The 21,563-nt window shown below is 35.0% G+C and overlaps 1 protein-coding gene across 3 annotated transcripts; it reads right to left on the reverse strand.

Moving 5' to 3' along the window:
• Window positions 1-480: 480 nt before the first annotated feature.
• On the reverse strand, window positions 481-19,335 carry LOC137658419 (serine-arginine protein 55-like). Of its 3 annotated transcripts, none has more exons than XM_068393116.1 (10): window positions 19,233-19,335; window positions 16,450-16,593; window positions 15,035-15,105; window positions 14,764-14,841; window positions 11,737-11,809; window positions 8,675-8,748; window positions 7,754-7,942; window positions 4,856-4,897; window positions 4,069-4,188; window positions 481-2,602 (listed from the first exon to the last, which is right to left on the reverse strand). In XM_068393116.1, the coding sequence occupies exons 2-10, from the start codon at window positions 16,573-16,575 to the stop codon at window positions 2,509-2,511; spliced, it is 867 nt and encodes a 288-aa protein (XP_068249217.1). In that variant the 5' UTR covers window positions 16,576-16,593; window positions 19,233-19,335; the 3' UTR covers window positions 481-2,508. The 3 variants fall into 3 exon arrangements, with proteins under 3 accessions (XP_068249217.1, XP_068249215.1, XP_068249216.1); XM_068393114.1 differs by having other exon boundaries at window positions 4,856-4,900; XM_068393115.1 differs by lacking the exon at window positions 19,233-19,335 and adding an exon at window positions 19,048-19,067 and having other exon boundaries at window positions 4,856-4,900.
• Between the last annotated feature and the right edge of the window lie 2,228 nt (window positions 19,336-21,563).

Below are 21,563 nucleotides of genomic sequence, written 5' to 3' on the forward strand. Positions count from 1 at the left end.
GTACTGGTACGTTTCACAAAAGCCATCCCTTTACCCCCATGGACGTACCGGTACGTCGTCGCAAAAAAATGCTATAATTTTTTTTTTCAAATTTTTGATAATTTTTTGAGAAAATCCAGGCATTTTCCAAGGGAATGAGACCAACCTGACCTCTCTATGACAAAAATTAAGGCTGTTAGAGCAATTTAAAAAAAAATATACTGCAAAATGTGCTGGGAAAAAAAATCCCCTTGGGGGTTAAGAAGGGTTGGAAATTTCCAAATAGCCTGGGGGTAAAAGGGTTAAAGGTGGTATTGAACAATTAAACATTGGAATAACATTTCCACCAAGAATTGCAATATGCAGGTACAAATTCTCATACAAGGGCCTCAAACAAAATCAAACACACTGGATCAATCAACCTAATCCAAATACTCCGATGAAGGTTACAGTTTCAGTGTAACTTAATTTCTTGTTGCTACTAGATATATGTTTTATTAATTAGCTTCTAAACATATCAATTTTCGATATCATTCATCTACATAAGCAAAAATTTTAACACCTTGAAGGCTAACATCTACATTAAACCAAATATCAGTCAAAATGATGAAATTTTATAAATATAAAACTAAATTACCTACATTACAATGTTCAGGTACATTTTTAACTCCATTCAAAATACATAATTGTGTATAGGCTTGGATTACAAATCAGAGCAGTACCATATAAAGTGAATATTCAATTAAAGACCAATCTAACACTTACACACTCAGACACCTACTTATATACAATACTACATTCACCAGTAACGGAAACATCCTCATTCGAAATACAGTACACAAAAGAATTTATGTAAATGTATGCTTCACCCCCTTTTGTATCTTGATTAGGTAAAGATATATGACATGGCTTGGATGTTTTAAGTACAAAACTTTACAGAAGAACAGCAAAGGTAAAATAAATACTATACGTAAAATGCTGCTCAAGATGTGAACACAAAGAGTACTACATAAGCACGAACAGTAGAGTATTTCAAATCTAGAAATAATGCTAAAGTTCCCACTACATGAACATTTTATTACATAAATCTTAAATTGTTCATACCAGCTGGTGGTACACCATCTGATACCAAATCAAAATAAAAAAATTACTTAGTGATTGTGAAGAACTGATGTTATTGTATACTTTTCATATTAGAAATTTTAAAACTAATGAAAAGTCACTATAAACACCAATGTTAACTGCTGTTGTCAATGAAAAGTCACTATAAACACAAGTGCTGTTGTCGATGTTAAGTAAAGTCATGTTCAACTCCAATAAAAGAGTACTTGTATTCAGTATTGTAGTGATAGAAATGTTAGGGTTAGGTAATCTTTGGATAGTCAGTAACCAAAAATTGTACTTGCAACAAAGTTTTTTCTCAAAGTTTCGTAGACCTTGTCTTACTCAATAAATCTGAATTATCAGGACAACTACAACCATTTATCGTTCATATGTAAGGGGCAAGCAGAGCTATAAAAAAATTGTCTTTGCTGCAAATTTCTGAACTAAATTATGCCTTTTCAAATCAAGAAAATTAAAACCTAAGGTTTGGTACAAAGTGCATTTATAATGTTACAATCTTTATGTTTACTAGTACCAAGATTAATGGCAGCTTCCAGACCTTTATCTCTTTTTGGAAATTACAGTACAACAGCTCGTCACATGGAAAAGGATTTTGTTTATTACTTGTATACTATGGTTTACAAGTGCAAAAACTGCTCAAGTACTGTATTGTAATGTATAAAAATGATACCCCATACAGTACTTTCAAAATAATGCCATCATATATACTCAAGATTTCTAACCAGTAAATTCTTTCAAGTATATATTACTTATTGAGAGGTAGAAAGTGTATACTGTGTATGTTCTGGATGATCCTAGATCAACCTTCCTTTTCCTGTAAATTCTATAAATCAAATACGTCACTAATTTATTCTATAGTTTGTCCCTTTTTTTCAGCCTTGTCTGCTAACGTAACCTAGCATTGTACAATTACAATCCTCATCATCTATATATTAACTGAAATATATTTATCACAGTTACACTGGTTAATAGCAATATCAATAGGATGACTGGTAGTTGAGGAAATTATTTACATATGAAGTTTTAGGAAAATTCCATTCATGTAGTGGTGATCATGATATTAGACAAAGCAGAAGCAAGCCTATGATCAAAATAGTGAGGGACTTCTAATGCAGGCAGAGTATTCTAACCAGTGTTAATTGCCAGAATTATAAAGGTCAGACTACTCTAACCACTGTTAATTGCCAGAATTATAAGGTCAGACTATTCTAACCACTGTTAATTGCTAGAATTAGAGGTTACACAGACTATCAACCAGCTGGGCTAAGCAATTTAAGGATGTAAATTCATGCTTTGTGTAACACCATCATGATGTTGTATGTGGTAGTCTCCTTTTGCATGAATAAGCACTTCCCCAAAAAGAGCTACAAATATATATATAGATATTCTTTTAATAAGCGAGGTTTACTTCCCGTCATCAGATTCAGAGTCACCATCTGCAGATTTTGACCTACTTCTACTCTTGCTCTTTTCTTGTGTCGGACTTCGAGATCTTGATCTGGAAAGAAAAGGGGTTAACCCATGATGAAAAATAAACAAACTTACATAAAGGACTACCATTTCTAGTCTAAAGAGGCCTTAAAAGTTGAACGGTTACTTCTAAAGATAGATGAAAACTCTATATAGAGGATTATTTCTAAAGATACATGACATCTAACTCTATATAGAGAATTATTTCTAAAGATAGATGAAAACTCTATATAGAGGATTATTTCTAAAGATAGATGAAAACTCTCTATCTGGTTATAACCTTGCATTGTAATAATAAAGGGATTTTGACGAAGGGAAAATCTATTTCTGGGCGAGGAACCTGTGTCGCCCAGTGAAATGCTCCTATAGCTGCATTTCTAAGGCATAGTTATTACTGAATATACCAGAGAAGAAAAAATAAAAAAAGTTGCATGGAATGCCAGGAATAAACCTAGCTCGCTCACTCTTGAGATTCATGCAAGTTGAAAACTCTTCTGTGATAATGTAAGTCTAGTTCTGCCTTTCTCTTCCTCCTCAATAATAAATATAAGTTGTATTAACTCAATGAAAAGAAATTAATAGCTTTAAAATGTTAGATCACACCCCAGAAGACAAACTAGAGGTACTTGTGAAGACTGACAGATCAATAGAAATTACAAATCCTTCATATCCACTGACAGCACTAGTTAAATTTCCCATAAGGAACAGTCAAGAGATGTATGTAGCCCATGGAGATCCTTGGCAGATCCATGATTAGTGTCTTCAATGGAGCAGGAATACATACGAGAACATACAAAAGAGTTACACTCGACAAACTATCTGATCTTGAGAAATTAGGCTTAAAATAAGCGATTCCGTTCTTTCTCCCTAGAAAGGGTTATAGATTTCAACAAGACCTAATGCTTATTGCCTCAGAAATAATCTCCCTTCCATGAGAGGAAGATTGATACTTCTAAATTGTTATGTACAAATTTAAATAGTATTGGCTTAGGGCCCTTTCAGCTCCAGTAACTCCATTCAATAACTACTTACACAGTGGTAGCACACTTTCCTCACTTATTCAGTGACCAGGAAAAGTTACAATTTCACACAAAGAGAAATAGATAGTACCATGAATAGGGACATACTCGTTTTGAATTCTAGTTAAAAAAAAAAAAAAAAAATTATGAAATTTGTATTCTTCCTAGATACTCTATACGAACCGGTCTCTTCATACTGAACATAAAAAAGTACTTACAACCTGCTATCATTTTATAAAAACCAGATAACTACCTTAATAAACCACCATGTGAAGTACTAAACAGTACAATACTTCATCGTTATTGTATGACATAGGGACCAATGTAAGGTCGGGTAAAACAACTTTATTTTAGCATTTAATATTCAAGGATGATACTGGGAGTCGAAGGTTTCATATACATAAACTTGAGAGCCCTGACTATATCTTGAAGTATGCTAAGCTACAACAAGTTGCTACCAATAATAAAACATTACCTGGATCGAGATCTGGACCTTGACCTGGACTTGGATCTGTCTGAACCAGAACGAGATCTGGAGCGAGATGCAGATTTAGAATTTGACTTAGATCGGCGTTTTTTACTATGACCACCACTCCTGAAATTTAAAACAAAAGTACAGGATATTAAATAATACATAAATACATATACCAAGGCACTTCCCCCAATTTTGGGGGGTAGCCGACATCAACAAAGAAACAAAAACAAAAAGGGGACCTCTACTCTCTACGTTCCTCCCAGAAATATGTAAAATATAAAATAAAAAATAAAATTACAGTAAATACTTAGATCCTTCATGGCCTTTAGAAAGTAAATATTACTTATACATTTCCAAGAATTTGAAACAACAAAACACAAAAATGTTGCCAACTACAAAGTATAAAAGCTATATAAAATTAATAAAAAATTCAATTAAATTTCTAAATTTTGATGCTTAGCATGTACAGTATAGATACTTTCTAGTAAACAAATGAATGAACTTTTAGATCAATTATAAAGTGGCTAATACTTTTTTTTTTATTTTCAATGTTTGTACTGTTAGGAATTAATTTGACCGTGCAAAAGTACACAACACATCCAAAGAGGAGTCTAATCTACCTATGAATTGATATACCTCAACTAGTTAACGAGTTCCATTTAGTGAGCTTGTCCATGAAGTTAAATTTTTGCTCTACTTAAGTGAATAGCCATGTGGCGAGAGATTACATTTACAAAAGGATTAATTATACTGCAAAAATAATATATTCATAACAAAAAGAGCTTACCTTGAACGTGAACGACTTCGGGATCTAGTGTGGGACCGGGACCTGCTGGCAATAATGAAATTTCATTAAAAAGCCATCCCCAAATTATGTGATTGTGTTTGTATTACACCTTAAGATTTGCACATAAAAATACAAATATCCCACAAGTAGTTTTTCAGCTATTATAAAATCTTCAAGTGTTTCAGGTTTCAAAGAACACAAAAGCTAATCAGATGTCACTGGCTAGTATAAAAAGAGTACAGTAATGTCTTTTAGCATGACATGGTGTCCTTGAATTAAAGTTAAGGAAAATATATATGAAAGTTAAAGCTTATTTACAACTTCCTTGTAACTTATTATCAGTACTGTATATATGAACAATGAAACTTGAAGAACATCAACCCAAATACAGTGGAGTAATCAGATTATACAGTACACAATTTTGAAATTACAAGTACATACTTCTTAAAACAATCTTTAGGCTGTTATCCTTTTGATACTTATTGAACACGATATAGTATGCTAATGCAACCTGCATAGAATATTTTACAGCAAAAACTACAAATCTTATAAGATAATTTGTATTTTTCCTAGCTATACAAACCCAAGTCACTTCGAGGTAGTTTATATGGGAAAGAATTGACCACCTGCAACCATACCCCTGAAATTTGTTCTTTCCAAAAATGGGCTCCTCATCACTGGAGTGAAGCATTTGTGTAAAGTAGAAACTCTGGAGGAGAAACTTATAGGGGTGTTCTGGCTAACAGGGTCTCTCCTTTCAGCCACCACAAGTTCTCACTGCTGATGGGGAGCCTGGTATTTGCAACCATTGGCTCTTCAGTGCCCACTGTAATGAGCAAAGGTACTTCAGAAGTTTTTGTAAGGCATGAGCTAGAAGAGATTTCTTTTTCGAGAAAAGATGCTGCTCCTTGTCTGAACCTTTGAATTCAAGGACGGAAACGCTCTTGCTTGGGCTAGGTTTATATCCATGCCTACGAGGGACAAGCTGGACTTTTATAGGTTCAGATGAATCCCCAGTTCTCTACAAATATCAAGATCAATGTGGCACATGAGCAGTGATCTTAATTCTGCCCGGAGAAGCCGCCAGTCATCCAGGTACCTCAGGAGTCTTATACCCATGTTATGAGCCCAAGCAGGGACTAAAGAAAATAGTAGAGTGAATACCTGTGGTTCAGTGGATAGGCCAAAAAAACAACACATTGAACTGGTAAATCTTGTTTCTGAAAAGGAATCTTAAGTATTTTTTTGAACTGTGAAGAACAGAAATGTGAAAATATGAAACTTTCAGGTCTATGATCAACAGGAAGTCCTTCTTTCTGATGCCTTCAAGAATGTGCTTGGGGTTTCCATGTTGAACTTCATTTGGAACACCAACTAGTTCAAACAGTAAAGGTCTATGACAGGTCTCCAACTCCCAGTAAGCTTTTCCACCAGGGATAGGTTCACTGTGTCACATAAGCAACACCATATCTGAAAAGGATGACTGTCTCTTTTTGGCACAGGTTTCTGAGAACTCCAAAAAGGATAGATCTGAATGGAAGATGATATGAACTACCAACAAAGGTTTTTGTTTCTTACCCCCAGAAAAGGAAGACGCAGAAAGTAAACGGTCCATTTGGCATTTTTATGCCATGTATTATATCTTTCCAAAATCACTAAGTAGAGGAAGAAATACAGTGCCTGCTTACGGCAGAAACAGTACAACAAGAATACTTCCGTAATAAATTTTTTTTCAAAGAAAGAAATTAAACATTTCCTTCCAGATTATACTATAACTATTTGAAAAGAAGAAAAATTTTTATTCTCAAGAAATGTGAGAACTACTTTTCTATAGAAAAGAAAGCAAAAAAATTGGGATTTTATTAAAGCAAAATTCCTTTACAAAAGTTGATTTTTCCAGGAAGGCAAAATTACCATATGAACTAGAACAAAGATTAAATTTTTCTCCTTTCCTTATATTCAGTTTGAAGACCTGGCGCAAGGCTGAGCAATAATCTTTTATTGTTGTGACAAAGAAAGATCTTTCATAGGAACACGAAAAAGTCCGCAATTAATGGAATAGTGGCTTTGAGTAGACCTATAACCATTTGCTGAAATCAATTGCAGAAGACAGACAACTTTGCTTGTTATACTGTACTCTTTAATTCAATGATTCCCTGATCTTGTCCATAACTTTAACAGAACATTCAGAACAATGTCCAGCCCATGCCACTGGTGTTGGAATGTATCCTGTATTATCATAGTATGGTATGGGATTCGAGAGTAATACACCAGGAGTTTCTTGTTCAAGTATGTGGCGAACATGTCCATTATCGGGGAACCCCACACAATCAAAAGACTTCCCCATTTCAGGATGCAAAGACGATTTTGAACTAATTGTCATCCCTAGTCGGCTCTTTCATAAATTTACTCAAATTCAACACGATAGTATGTAAAACAAAAAGAAAAAAAAATCATGGAAAGTTGAAGGAAAAACCAAAGGTTAGGAGGAAGATTCAGAGTATGGAAAGCAATGTTTTTAATGTTTTGGCATACAGTAAAATTCAAAAGATTGCCAAAACTGATGCCAGTAAACTTAAACGCATTCTACACTGGGAATGTACTGGTCATCGGTGTCAGCCGACTTCAAAACTTGACTGTACATCATCATGCCCTGTACCTGTAATTGCTGCATAAAGTAATATGAGCAGTAACATACATACATACATATACCAAGGCACTTCCCCCAATTTTTGGGGGGTAGCCGACATCAACAAATGAAGCAAAACAAAAACGGGACCTCTACTCTCTACGTTCCTCCAGCCTAACAAGGGACTCAACCGAGTTCAGCTGGTACTGCTAGGGTGACACATGAGCAGCAATAAAACCATAAATAAACGCACATGCAGACAATCTTACCTGGAACGAGAACGTGACCTGGAACGAGATCTTGACCGAGATGACGACCTTGATCTTGATCTTCTTGAACGGCGCGATGAGCGAGATTTAGATTCGTCGACCAGACGAATCCGTCTTCCATGCAAGTCCTTCCCATCTAAACGATGCATAGCATTTTTCATGTCGGCATAAGTGGCAAACTCTACTACCCTGTAAAAAGTTGATTCAAAATGTAATTAAAAAAATCAATAAATACAATGGAAAAGCCAAAGCTGTCTAATTTGAGTGCATTCAGAATTGTGGAAAATCCTAATGCAAATTAGTAACTGATAAAGCTTTGACATCACACTTTTGAAATAAATAATCAAGTACATTAAAACTTTGTACTAACTTTTTTTACCAGTCACAGTATTATCACTGGAAGTAATGTATAGTACATACTTTGCGTCTTTATGATCAAAGTAACAATTAAATCTTTTGACTTACATGTCTACTTTCAAAAACAAACTATGTAATATAAATCTAGGGCAACTAAATAATGCAAATTTTTAATCTGAATAACTCTTCAAACCATTTATGTACTAGAGAACCCTTCAAACAGCAATAAATCAATTAACCCTTTTACCCCCAAAGGACGTACTGGTACGTTTCACAAAAGCCATCCCTTCATCCCCATGGACGTACCGGTACGTCCTTGCAAAAAAATCCTCTTAAAATTTTTTTTTCATGTTTTTGATAATTTTTTGAGAAAATTCAGGCCTTTTCCAAGAGAATGAGACCAACCTGACCTCTCTATGACCAAAGTTAAGGCTGTTAGAGCAATTTAAAAAAAATATACTGCAAAATGTGCTGGGAAAAAAATAACCCCCTGGGGGTTAAGGGTTGGAAATTTCCAAATAGCCTGGGGGTAAAAGGGTTAAGTAGGTTAACAAAAAATCTCACCCTTCATTTCTTCGGTATTTGTGAGCATCCGCATACGTCACTTCCCCAGCCTGACGCATAAAATCCTTGAGGTCCTGTAGAGAAATCATCAAGTTACAAAAACATAATCCTAATAGGATCATTAAAAATTAAAAAGCAATAATATTTTTTTTTGCCAAAACCAAAAATTCCCCTCAACCTTGACCACCGGGTCCTTCAAAAGACCCCTCCAGGTACCTTAGAAGGATATATTTCCAATTAGAAAAAAAAAAAAAATCACACACACAGTCTTCCATAATGAAGGTCTGCTGGACTAACTTCATACTTTCAGCTTCCAGAGAACATTACAAGATACTAATGAAGTTTTTATAAACTATCTTATTGCCCATGTAAACCTATCAACTTTTGAAATCAGGCCAAGGATTTTCTTATTACAATAAATAAAATATGAGATAAAATGACAAAAAAATTTATAACTAATAAAAAAAGAAGTACAGTGCTAATACTTGCAGAAGAAAAACCATGAAAGGTTGATGCGCATAGTGTACTTTTTCTCTTTTTGTTACTTTTATATTAAAAACTGAATACTGTTATGGGCTTTTACATGTCACCTATTATACCTCTAAGGCAAAAACTGTTGACCTGACAAAGCCTTTCAGATTTGTCCTTAAATGTTCAAACCCGGCCAGCAAGTCAGGGCATGGATGATGAGAAAGTTCTGAACAGAAGTAAGTTGTTCGACTCCAACACCATGCCTAGCACAGACTCCTTTTAAGGTAGCCTTAGAGGTGAAAGGCTGGGTAGTACCGTGGATGTCCTACCAGCTCCTTCCACCACTCTGAGGAGTCCTCATCCTCCTCTCACACCTACGAAATGCGGCAGGAAGGAAAATGTGTCCCACGTCCTCGTCCCCCACTTTCGTCCACTGTTCCACCCGGGCCCGCGTTCGGACGGGTCCGGATGATCCCCCTCGATCGTAAGACGAAACCCAACGTCTCGCCTGAATGATCATCATCGGCCCATTACGACGCTCCTTCGTCCTTTCCTGCGCGACCTTGCGCGTCCCTCCTCCTCTCCCTTGCCTCAAGCTATCTCTCCTGCCCTCTCTTACGTTGTCTTTAAAAGACATCGGCAAAGAGTTAAGGTCTGTTTTAACAATGAAATAGCAACTCTGCTACTTAGCTACATTTTCAAGTACCCTCAAGAAGATTATATTCCTCTACTGGCACTACTTCTCATGCTCCCAAGAGCCCAAAACAAAATATAATGAAATGCTACTAGAAAAGAAAAAAAAAAAAAATCCAGAGTAATTCTTGGATAAACCACCCACTATACTTACCATTATTCAGCTAAACCTCTAAACTACAAAACATGCATGACAAAAGAAGCATTATCCCTGAATCCAAGTAGACCACCATTTTCCTAAAGAAATCATATACTTGTGTGAGACGAAACCCGAAGTGTATGCTTCCTTGAACAAATTAGTATCTAATACTTCTTATAAATACTGACTACATCTCGTGAGGTGGACATAAATCTTTGCACCCTACATATGAATCCTATCAAAACAGTATAAAACACTGTACCTACTCCCATACCCAAATGTAGTAGTCTTTGACCACTCAACAACTATCTTAAATGCAGTGAAAAAGGCAGCTAAATTATTTTCGGTCTTTCCTTCAGTAACTCGGATCCCATTAGTACAAACATTATTTCTGCATGCAGCACCTTTAATAATTTCCAATGGTATATACAAAAATATTGCAGACAAGAACATTAGAATGACAAACTATGAATTGAAAGATTCTTCAGCAACATTACTTCAAGCAAACCCAAATTAAATAAAGTGCTTTGTGTCACCAGTTCTACTTATATTCAGCTACCAGTGACCACTTGTCAAGGGCAATAAAAATATACGTAGGCCTAATTTGGTAAACATAGAAGTGTTCTTTTATAAATGCTTAAAGCAAAACTTTTGATTTTTGACAGTCAACTACATACAGAAATCCCTGAGACTTGCACAAAAATCATTACTGAGGAGTAGGCAAGGATAAGCACCTAAATATTTATGAGCCATGGGAAACAGTTATACATAGAGAAACAAACCTCATGAGAAAGAAAAAGGGAAGACAGAGAGAGAGAGAGAGAGAGAGAGAGAGAGAGAGAGAGAGAGAGAGAGAGAGAGAGCGAGAGCGAGAGAGCGAGAGCGAGAGAGCGAGAGAGAGAGAGAGAGAGCGAGAGAGAGAGCAAGAGAGAGAGAGAAACAGTTATACATAGAAAAACAAACCTCAAGAGAGAGAGAGAGAGAGAGAGAGAGAGAGAGAGAGAGAGAGAGAGAGATATGTCTATGATTAACAAAACAGCCAATAAACAAAAGCTTAACAAATTCTCACATTGCAAATCAAGTACTGCGTAAAGACTGAATCATCAATAACATCAAATGACAGGAAGTAATCAAGGGCAAATATAAAAACAGCAGGTCAGAAGGTTATACAAAACCATGACCTACCTGCTCCTTTGTGCATCACTTCATTACTACACCACAGAAACTATCATGAATACAATAAAGAAATAAAACTAATGAAAGAATATCATCTAACATTTAAACTAGCAGTCAAGTGGTCAGGTATATGAATTAAAACGCCCTACATACCCAATTTCCCTAACGCTTTCCAAATGTTTTTTGTTTCACCACCAATTCCAATACCAACTGGAGTGTATAATCTACATGAGGGTTTTTTTCCTTTATTGTTACCTAGACGAAAATAATCGGAGGAGGAGTGTTGTTAAATCCGCAAGTTGGCTAATAGCTCAACATGTGCAAAACAACCCCTGCAATTATTCTTGCTACATTCCAACAGTGTTAAAGAAGTTACATACTGTGTCTAATCTATGAGAGAGTTAAAAGGAGGAACAAATCAATATTAAAAATACAAAATACTGAGATACATCAAAGGTAATCAGAAAAAAAAATTAACAATAGGATAGATATGACAAAAACTTTCATATATATAAATATATATATATCATGAATTTCAATAACACTAAACAAATGCAAGTCAGCTTTAAAAGCATTTACATACCTGCCAAGAAACTTTGCTGGACAGGTTTTCAACCGTCAGGCGATAATCTGTGCGAGCTGCCATACCAAATCGGCTGCATATTGGATAAAAAAGTAAGCAATTGTTATGAATAGGGAATTAAATATAGGACATAATAAAACAAGGAACATATAATATGAGAGAGAGAGAGAGCATAATTAAAGTATGATTGTACTTGGGGGAAATATTTAAAAAGAAATTTATATTTAATGAGGATAATATAAACAATGTACACAAGAAATCTCAGGAAAAACAGAATGCATCATAGTTTATAAATTACAAAAGAATAAATATTGAAAATGCTGTGAAAATTACTAAGGGATGTAGAAAGAAAGGCTAAGAAAAATGGATAATGTGAAACTTATTTTGGCTTCATGCCAGAGTAATCAACAGAAGTAGACTATGATAAAGCAAACACAGAATACTGACACACAAGATGTAGAAATTATACCACATACTGCAAATCGTGTCAAGGCCTCTGATGTAGTTAAAAGAGAGACAACCAGATGGGGAATTTAATGTACCAAAACACAAGATCTGCAGTGAAAAATGAAGGTACTTTAGTCTCTGTAAGCTTAAAATGGAATTGTACCACTGCACCACTAATTGGAGAAAGACAGGTTTCAGAAAATTTTGAGACAAAAGAAATTTTTAAAATAATTCCAAAGTTACCAATGTTTGTATTGCTTCTCTGTTGAAGCTGGTTAATTATTGATGTCTACCTTATGGCCAATTCCTTGTAATAGCCTTCCCCCCACAGTGAAGTACTGAGATATTGTTTGATAGCAAAATTTCAGTGCAGCAATACCGCATCAAGTTTGCCTTTCAGTCTTGAAGTTAAAACATCACTAATGAGTGATAAGGAGGGAGGGCATGGTTATGAACATCAGGTGATCATAGAAATAGTTCATTTTATTACTAAATTCTGTTTATTTCTATGGTACTCCCTCGATGTTCATATTGCTGACTTCCACACATTAATAGAGGTAGGATAGAGAAGGAAAGATATGGGAAATGCATAGTCTATTCTCAATATGTACCTTAATAACCGGACTACTCTACATAAAACTAGTTTACCAGTCAGCTCACCACAAAAATAATTTACCAAAACAAAGTTTATGGTAACAAGAAATGAAGAAATGGGAAAGGTTTGGGAGTAAATTTTGTAATGTGTAAGAAATGTAACATAGGGTGACAAGATATGGTGAGGATTGCAAGTTATACACGGGAAGTCTTTGATATCCGAAGTATATAAGAGTATATATTATGTTTTGGTATACGGATAGGCTTTAGAAAAAATACTTGTAGAATGTCCGAGTTACCTTCAGAATACACTGGACTAGAAAGCAAGCTCTGAGAGGGAGCTTTGATAAGTGGAAAGATATTGCCATGTTATAGGTAAATAAAAATAGCCTACTGTTAGAAAGAGTAAACATTTGCAATGTACACATCATAAAAGCGTCACAATTGTTCGATCACCCACAACATGGAAGGGAGTAAGGAAATACAGAAGGCTTGGCTCTATTCAGAGTTACCTTCTATGACTGGGTCAGCACTCTATTTCTCTTGCTCGCAAGGAGAGATAATGCTTAGAGCCTCGTAAGACGCTTCGTAGTAGGAGTGTACAATTCTGCACTGCAGCTCAAAGCTCTCGGTAAAGCACTTCAGTCTTCCTGAACTACTATTACTTCTTGTTCATCAAAACAGCAGCAACAGAAAAATTACATGAGTGCAAATAGTTTTTCCTTGTCAGCCTTCTTCGGAGAAGAAACTGGTCACACAACGACGATGTTCCCACAGAGGAAGAGGCCACATGGGGTTCCTTAACAGGGCCAGGATCCTCCTAATATCAGTTATTGAACCAATATGGAACCACTCACCTCATGCCAATATGACAAGTCATACCAAGGGCCTCTCCCTCCAAAGGGAAAAGATTGTAACATTTCCCCTGATCATCAAATGAGTTGGTGTCTGGTCCAGGAAGGACTGTTCACCTGACTTAGTGCAAACAGCTAAAAGTCACATTGATCTCACCTTCTACTGAATGATCTCAAGCTAATTGAGAAGTAACAATCTACATCCACCTCAGCAGTATTAGGCTTTCTTAGCAACACGACCAATACCCATTTCGGTCTACTGCTAGGCTTGGAAATGCAAACAAACCCCTAAAGGTTCAGGTTGGCCGAGAGCTCGAGACAGAGAGGCACACTAAAGGCAAGGAACAATTTTCCCTTGTCAAGGAAGAAAATAGGAAAAGTGAGCACAATGGCCAAGCTTGCCCTAGCCTCTGTACTTTGTTCTGCTTGACGGACCACAAAGGTACCAGTTAATGAGAGAGTATTGTCACTCACTCCCAGAGAAGGTAATCACTAAATCTGAAGGAACTAAGCTAAAGGCCTTACTTAAAGAACACCTCTTTCACCCAGCGAAGAGAAATTTGAGAGAAAGAACACTGGCACTCCACAATGTTCACACATAGGAACGTCAGGTATGCCAAGTTAATGACAAAGGAACGAGTGAACACTGGTAATTCCAAGTAAACCAAGAAATGCTCCAAGAGAATTTCATCTCATAAGCATTGCGATCTTAAAGGCAGAATGATCTCTGCAAAAGTAGAGTACTGAATTATATCCTCAAAAGGGTCAAGTATCACTTTACCACACGGTAACTTCTATGACCTTCTGCTGTTAAGTGAAAGCACTCATAACAAAATAAACCATGCTATCACAAGCAAAGTAAGAAAAGATCTAATAAACACAAGAGCAGAAATGACTTTGTCCATAAACTTTGCAGCCAAAGATAGAAGTGACACCATATAGTAAGGTGAACTAGTAATAGTCAATGGCCGTTCCAGCTCACGCTAGTGACACATTCCTATTTAAAGGACAATGATTTGTATAAATGTAGGAACAAATGAACATGGTCCTAGAGACTAGAGAAAAATAATTTTACAAACAACTTCGTAACAGGAAAATATGAGAATTTAACAATACTGGGGATTTATTCTACCTGGAATGAAATCCTCGAGGAGGAGGGGCCCTCGGCCATCGTAACCGGGGTGCTGCTCTTGCTTTTTCAACTGTCACTCTGCAACAGATATACAGTATCGCAAATTAGCATTAGTTTAGACTACATGAATCAAATTATTCTACAGATAGGTAAAACAAGCTTAGTTTTCAGAGAAAGTTGCTCAAAACACTTTAAAATGGCATATATACTATGTAACATTATATTTTGGTTCAACATTGTACATATACAAAGCAAGGCAGTCAAGTCTTACCTTCCTCCTAGCAATTCTTTGCCATTCATTTCATACACAGCATCATCAGCATCCCTATCATCATCAAATTCCTGTGGAAAAAAAAAAAAATTCTTTGTATTTTTAATGCGTTCTAACATGAAAAACACTAACCAATGTAATTCAGAATGTTTATTTATAAATATCAATGAGTTTTCTATTCAGTACGTAAGATAGAACATGAGCAGTGGGAATCAACCAGTCATCAAGATAATGTAAGAATGGAGGATTACAAGGCAGTGAATTGGCTTCAAAATTCCAGTCAAAACTTTGGGAGACAATAACCAAATCTAAACAGAGGACCCAAACATCACAAATTTTAAGTAATTTGTATTCTTCCTAACATACTTACCTAGAACTACTTTCTTAGGAGTTACTGGTAACTCTTCCCAACCGACCAGAATTTTGTGTAGTTTACCCTATTCCCATTTTCTATGACCATATCTAAACATAGGACCCAAACTAGTAAATTAACCTTCCCAGGCAAACTTCAGAAATTTAATTTGGATTAATTGGGTCATAAAAGTATCGCAATTTTTAGATTATTTATAATTTTCCTAAAAGGACTCAGATTTGTATGGTTAGGAAAAATACAAATTACTTAGGAAAATTCTTATGTGTTCCTTAACAAATACAATCCCTCACACTTTAATAACGCACTTGTTCTTTGAAGGAAGGAAGCCTCTCTAAACAAAATTACAGAGCAGCCAGTCATTCTGATCCCCTCTGGATAAAACAGACAAAACCCATGCATGTCCATGAATAAGAACAATTCAACACTGATGTAGAGATGCAGTCTTAAACCAAACTTCTCAGATAGTCTACTATACAGTCGTTACTGTACAATTGAGTACAGTAAAGTAATTTCTCAATCCACTATACATTAATTACTATACAATAAGTACACTAAATTACCAACACAAGAAGAAATCAACATAGTATGCCAAAAGAACTTTAGATCTAAGAATTAAATAGTGCAGATTACGAAACATTATCATAATTAAGAAAGGAAACTCGAATGAACTCTTGTAAGGTTTCTGCATCAGGCTATGCAGATTTCTAGACTCGTTACCTGAAGTCTAGTTACCTTAACAGAACCTTCTCCCCACAATCCAAACCAATGACCTACTATACTATATAAAGGATTTAGGATCCCAGTTGAGGGACATTAAAGATTTGAAGGCAAAATGCTAGCGGAATTATCTAGATTAAATTAAAAGGAAATGCAGGGGAAGAGTTTTAAGGACTGACACATCAATTTGTATATTAAATCCGGCACAATATCCAAAGCTATACCACCACACCCAAGTTGAATCTTCATTCTCCAAGGAATTAAATTTTAAAGGATAACAAGGAATAATATGATCCCAACACATGGACGAACAGGTTATACTTACCACGAACCCAAAACCATTTTTTATGACGATGTCCCTTAATTTGCCATATGATCTGAAGAATCTGTCAAGATCTCTCTCTCCAACTCTGTAGCTGAGACCGCCAACATAAACTCTGGTACCAACCATTTTCTGTGTGTTTAGCACCTGAAAATAAAGAATGTTAATGAAAATTCTATCTACATATTCTTAAAAACTAAATACAGTGCTACAATAGCTTGTATATATGAAAATAAATTGCAGTACTGTATAATAACATGATACTATACTACCTAAAAATTCTGCTGCAAATACTATAATAACTAATGAGAAAAGCATATTTGAATATTCATTTTAACAAATTTTTATCAAAAACAACTTGGCAAGAAAATTGAACAAGCCCTATAAATTCAAAGTTCAATCACTTCATGTTATAATTCTAGTAAACATATTTCGCATCTATCATTCATTTACTGTAATTTGTTTTGAGATATCTTGTCTCAAAAACATTACAGTGATGTTGTAATATGAGATATGTAAGAAGAGTCTGTTTAGAAAAAAGGGAGGCACAGTTCATCTATCATTTTGAATCTGAATAATGATAGCATTCTTGCATTGATGAGTACCTCCCAAAATGTAACATGCATCTGAAATGACAAATTCGGAGATAATTTGTATTTTTCCTAACCATACAAACCTTAGCTATTTACATTGGCGCGCACGTGCGACAATGTAAATAGCGTGGTTTGTATTTCGGTTACGGAACAAAATAGTTTTACTATTTTACATTTCCAATCGAAAATGTGAACTGTAAGTAATTATAATATAGAGGTCTTTTTCCAACACCCATAGTAATAGAACCATATATTTTTCTAATGGTCATCTTATATTCTATCCATTTCTGACCATGATTATTGCTGCAAACCACTGGGTCATGAGTTTTCCTAACCTACCTATCAACTCAATATTGGGAGATCGCAGAGAGAAACTGGTGTTTTCGGGTGGGAAACAAAATTGACTGGTTTGCACCAATAATAATGATCAGAAATGCATAAAAAACACAAGATAACTAGTTAAAGAAATATACTGTATGGTTTATTTGACAAAAATGAAGCATCATAAAATTCCTAGTGATCTAATCAATTATTTCAATTGGTCTTTACCCTGCTGTGCATAACTTTGCTCTAAATTGAACATTCTTGGCAGGCAAGTATGGACCTAGCCAGGGTTAATGGGTGTACTACGCATGCCAAACCATATGGGTTATTATTTTAGCAATATTTTTTACTTTCAGAGAGTGCTTCAACATAAATGTCAAATTGGAGCCTTTGTATATCAGCGGCCAGTTCCTCCAGCGAGCATAAAATATGGACATCAGCAAATCTAAACTTTCCCCCTTAACCTAACCTACAAGCCACGTCCTTACCTACTAACCTAATAAGGGGATAACGCCCCTACGACACTCCTTACACTGCAGTATTCTTAATCAGCCGTCATCATACATACACCCCGTCAAATTAAAAGAAATTAAAAGAAATTACAAGAAATGAATGCAATAGGTTGAATGGGCCCCGGGTTGTATGTATGATAGAGGCCACCTGTATGTATTATTATGGCTAACTTAGAATACGGCAGTGTAAGGGGGGCCGCAGGGGGACGTTAGCCCCCCTATTAGGTATATAGGTAAGGATACGGCTTGTAGGTTAGGTTGGGAGGGGAAAGTTCAGGTCCAATTTTAATCAATGCATGAGGAACTAGCCGCTGATATACAAAGGCTCCTGGGCCCCTATGTGAAGCTACACGTGAAATGGGTGCAGATCAAAATCGAAATTAGGAAAATTTAGAGCAGGAGGAAACCAAAATTTGTGAATATCTAAATATCTATTAGTATCACCCGACGAGTCACGGGGCTCAAACTAGGGTGAATGTAGTTTGTTGGGACACTTCCCACGCCCCCTGGTAGGTAAGAAGGTAAGAATAAGGATCCTAGGTTAGGTAGTGTTCTTCTGTCTGTTTCCCTTGTAAAATATAGTTTTCTGTCTGTCGTCTCTGTCCTTTCGAACTATAAAGGTTCCAAATCCTTTCCCGAATTTTGTGGTAATGTAAAATAAAACTTATAAATGGACCTACAAGATTAGTGTTAGCATTCTAATTGAACGATACTTGAATTATTAAGGCCCAGAACCTATTACAATGGTGGTTTTGGCGTGATCTATATATATATTAGCCATTAATGCATATTGTATCACAAAAATCAATAAAAAAAAAAAATCAATAACAGCTTCCATCTGAGATCGGCTTATATAACGGGCTACAAAAACCAGTATTTTGCACCAATAATATGCACAAAACATAGCTACAGTATTAGGAAAACATAAGATTCATATTCCAGGTTGGATATTATCATATAATAAACCATAATTACTTAAATAGATGCCTAATTTTGTCCTTGCATCAAGCGTTCGCTTCACTGGTGGGAGGGGATGCAATTTGAGAATTACACATTTGGTAATACATTCCAGTTCAAAACAAAACTAATCGGATATTAAACAAATAAATTAAAATCTTTAACAACAGTTGGATCAATGAAAAGTCATAGGGAGAAATAAAACAACCAACTACCGTATTAATGAAACCAAACCCATCCTTAAATGGCGACGGCTGCCCATCCGTTTGGTTTCAACGTTAACGTGCAAATTTCTCTTTACTAAATGAAAAATACATTATATTATTAGAATAGATAGATTTCTACGTCCGTAATGATTGCTAGATGAGGTGAATACATACACGTGGAAGGAAATAATTACCTATGTAATGAGGAGACAACTTGTATTTACAACACGGAGCTCTTCTGTCTTCTGCTAATGAAGAAGTGATGCCAACTTATGAAACGTTTCCGTTCGAATTTCTTTTTCTTTTCCATAGGATAAAATTATATCTCTGTTTAATTTTGAAGCATTTTTATTGTTATTATATTAAAATTAAATTTTTTAATACCTTCAAAACGTCAAAAGTAATCAATAACACTGGTTTTATTGAATTGTTTGGTTGGCTTTCCTGATTGTCTGTCCGATTTCCATAGAATAAAATTATAGCTCTGTTTAATTTTTATATCTCTGTTTAATTTTGAAGCATTTTTATTCTTTTATATTAAAATTCAATTTGTTAATACCTTCAAAACGTCAAAAGTAATCAATAACACTGGTTTTATTGAATTGTTTGGTTGGCTTTCCTGATTAATAAATTCCATAGAATAAAATTATAGCTCTGTTTAATTTTCTCTATTTAATTTTGAAGCTTTTATCTTGTTTTTATATTAAAATTCAATTTGTTAATACCTTCAAAACACCAAAAGTAATCAATAACACTGGTTATATTGAATTGTTTGGTTGGCTTTCCTGATTGTCTGCCCGATTTCCATAGAATAGAATTATAGCTCTGTTTAATTTTGACATACTTTAATTGTTCTTATATCATAATTCAATTTTTCATGCCTTTAAAACATCAAAAGTAATCAATAACACTGGTTTTATTGAATTGTTTGGTTGGCTCTCCTGATTGTCTGCGCAAATATGAAAATTCGTATATCATACCGATTTCCATACAATAGAATTATATCTGTTTAATTTTTACGCAGTTTTATTGTTTTTATATTAAAATTCAATTTGTTCCTGCTTTCAAAACATCAAAAGTAATCAATAACGCTGGTTTTATTGAATTGTTTGGTTGGCTCTCCTGATTGTCTGCGCAAATATGTAAATTCATATATCATACCGATTTCCATACAATAGAATCATATCTCTGTTTAATTTTTATTGTTTTTATATTAAAATTCAATTTGTTCTTGCCTTTAAAGCATCAAAAGTTATCAATAACACTGGTTTTATTGAATTGTTTGGTTGGCTTTACTGATTGTCTGCGCAAATATGCAAATTCGTATATCATACCGATTTCCATACAATAGAATTATATCTGTTTAATTTTGACGCTTTTTTATTGTTTTATATTAAAATTCAATTTTCTCCTACCTTCAAAACATCAAAAATAATCAATAACACTGGTTTTATTGAATTGTTTGGTTGGCTTCACTGATTGTCTGCGCAAACATGCAAATTCGGCAACACTTGCGCAGAATGACATACCGGAAGATGAACAGTCGTCTTTGGTCTCTCCCACTTGATTAATATGGTGATGATGATGATGATCAAGTCAAGTGGTCACCATAGAATGGTGAGAAGTAAAATTTGTCTAGATTTAAGGAAAGAAAGAGAAAAACTAAATCCAGGAAAGAAAATAAACATCGTGTAAATAGATAAAAATCTGAGGAGTTCCGCTTTGGCATTATTATTATTAGTAGTAGTAGTAGTAGTAGTAGTAGTAGTAGTAGTAGTATTAATAGTAGTAGTAGCCAAGCTACAACCTTAGTTGGAAAAGCAAGATGCTATAAGCCCAAGGGCTCCAACAGGAAAAAATAGCCTAGTAAGCAGGGAAACAAGGAAATAAATAAACGATATAAGTAATGAAAAATTATAATATTTTTTTTTGTGTCAACCATTAATATTAAAAGACAATTCTTTATAATTATAAAAAACTTATAAAATATAAAATGGAAGTAAATCATAAATGAATAGTACTGTAATTTAACATTTGCACAAGAAGTAGTTGGAAAAGATCCTAAACAAGATCAAGGAAAACCATCAGAAAGCACAAAAAAAAAAAAAAAACGTAATAACGAAACGATTAGAAATTGTGGTAAATGCAAGAGATATGAAATAGAATTGGCAAAGCTATTCAAAACCATAAAAAAACTAAAAACTCAAGACATTCGTAAACATAATCAGACCAAAACTGAGGAGACCCTAAATAAGGAAGAAGCATCAAGTTGATGAAAAAACTCTAGGAACAGGGCGACAACAGGTATTTGCTTTTAAAGGACGAAAATGGAAATAATATCAACAAATGAGATGGACTGATAAAAATTATAGGTTGAATATATCTGGTTTCAGATCCAGTTTTATCAGAAAAGATATTCATAAGAACGTCAGCCGGGCAAGTCCAACTACAGCAGTGGCCTCCCCAGTAAAAAGTTTAAACTCAATCTGCCGCCACGCAAATGCCAGGTAAACGTGTTATCACTG

Source organism: Palaemon carinicauda, chromosome 19 (assembly GCF_036898095.1).
Source record: "Palaemon carinicauda isolate YSFRI2023 chromosome 19, ASM3689809v2, whole genome shotgun sequence".
In the NCBI taxonomy this organism is placed as follows: domain Eukaryota; kingdom Metazoa; phylum Arthropoda; class Malacostraca; order Decapoda; family Palaemonidae; genus Palaemon; species Palaemon carinicauda.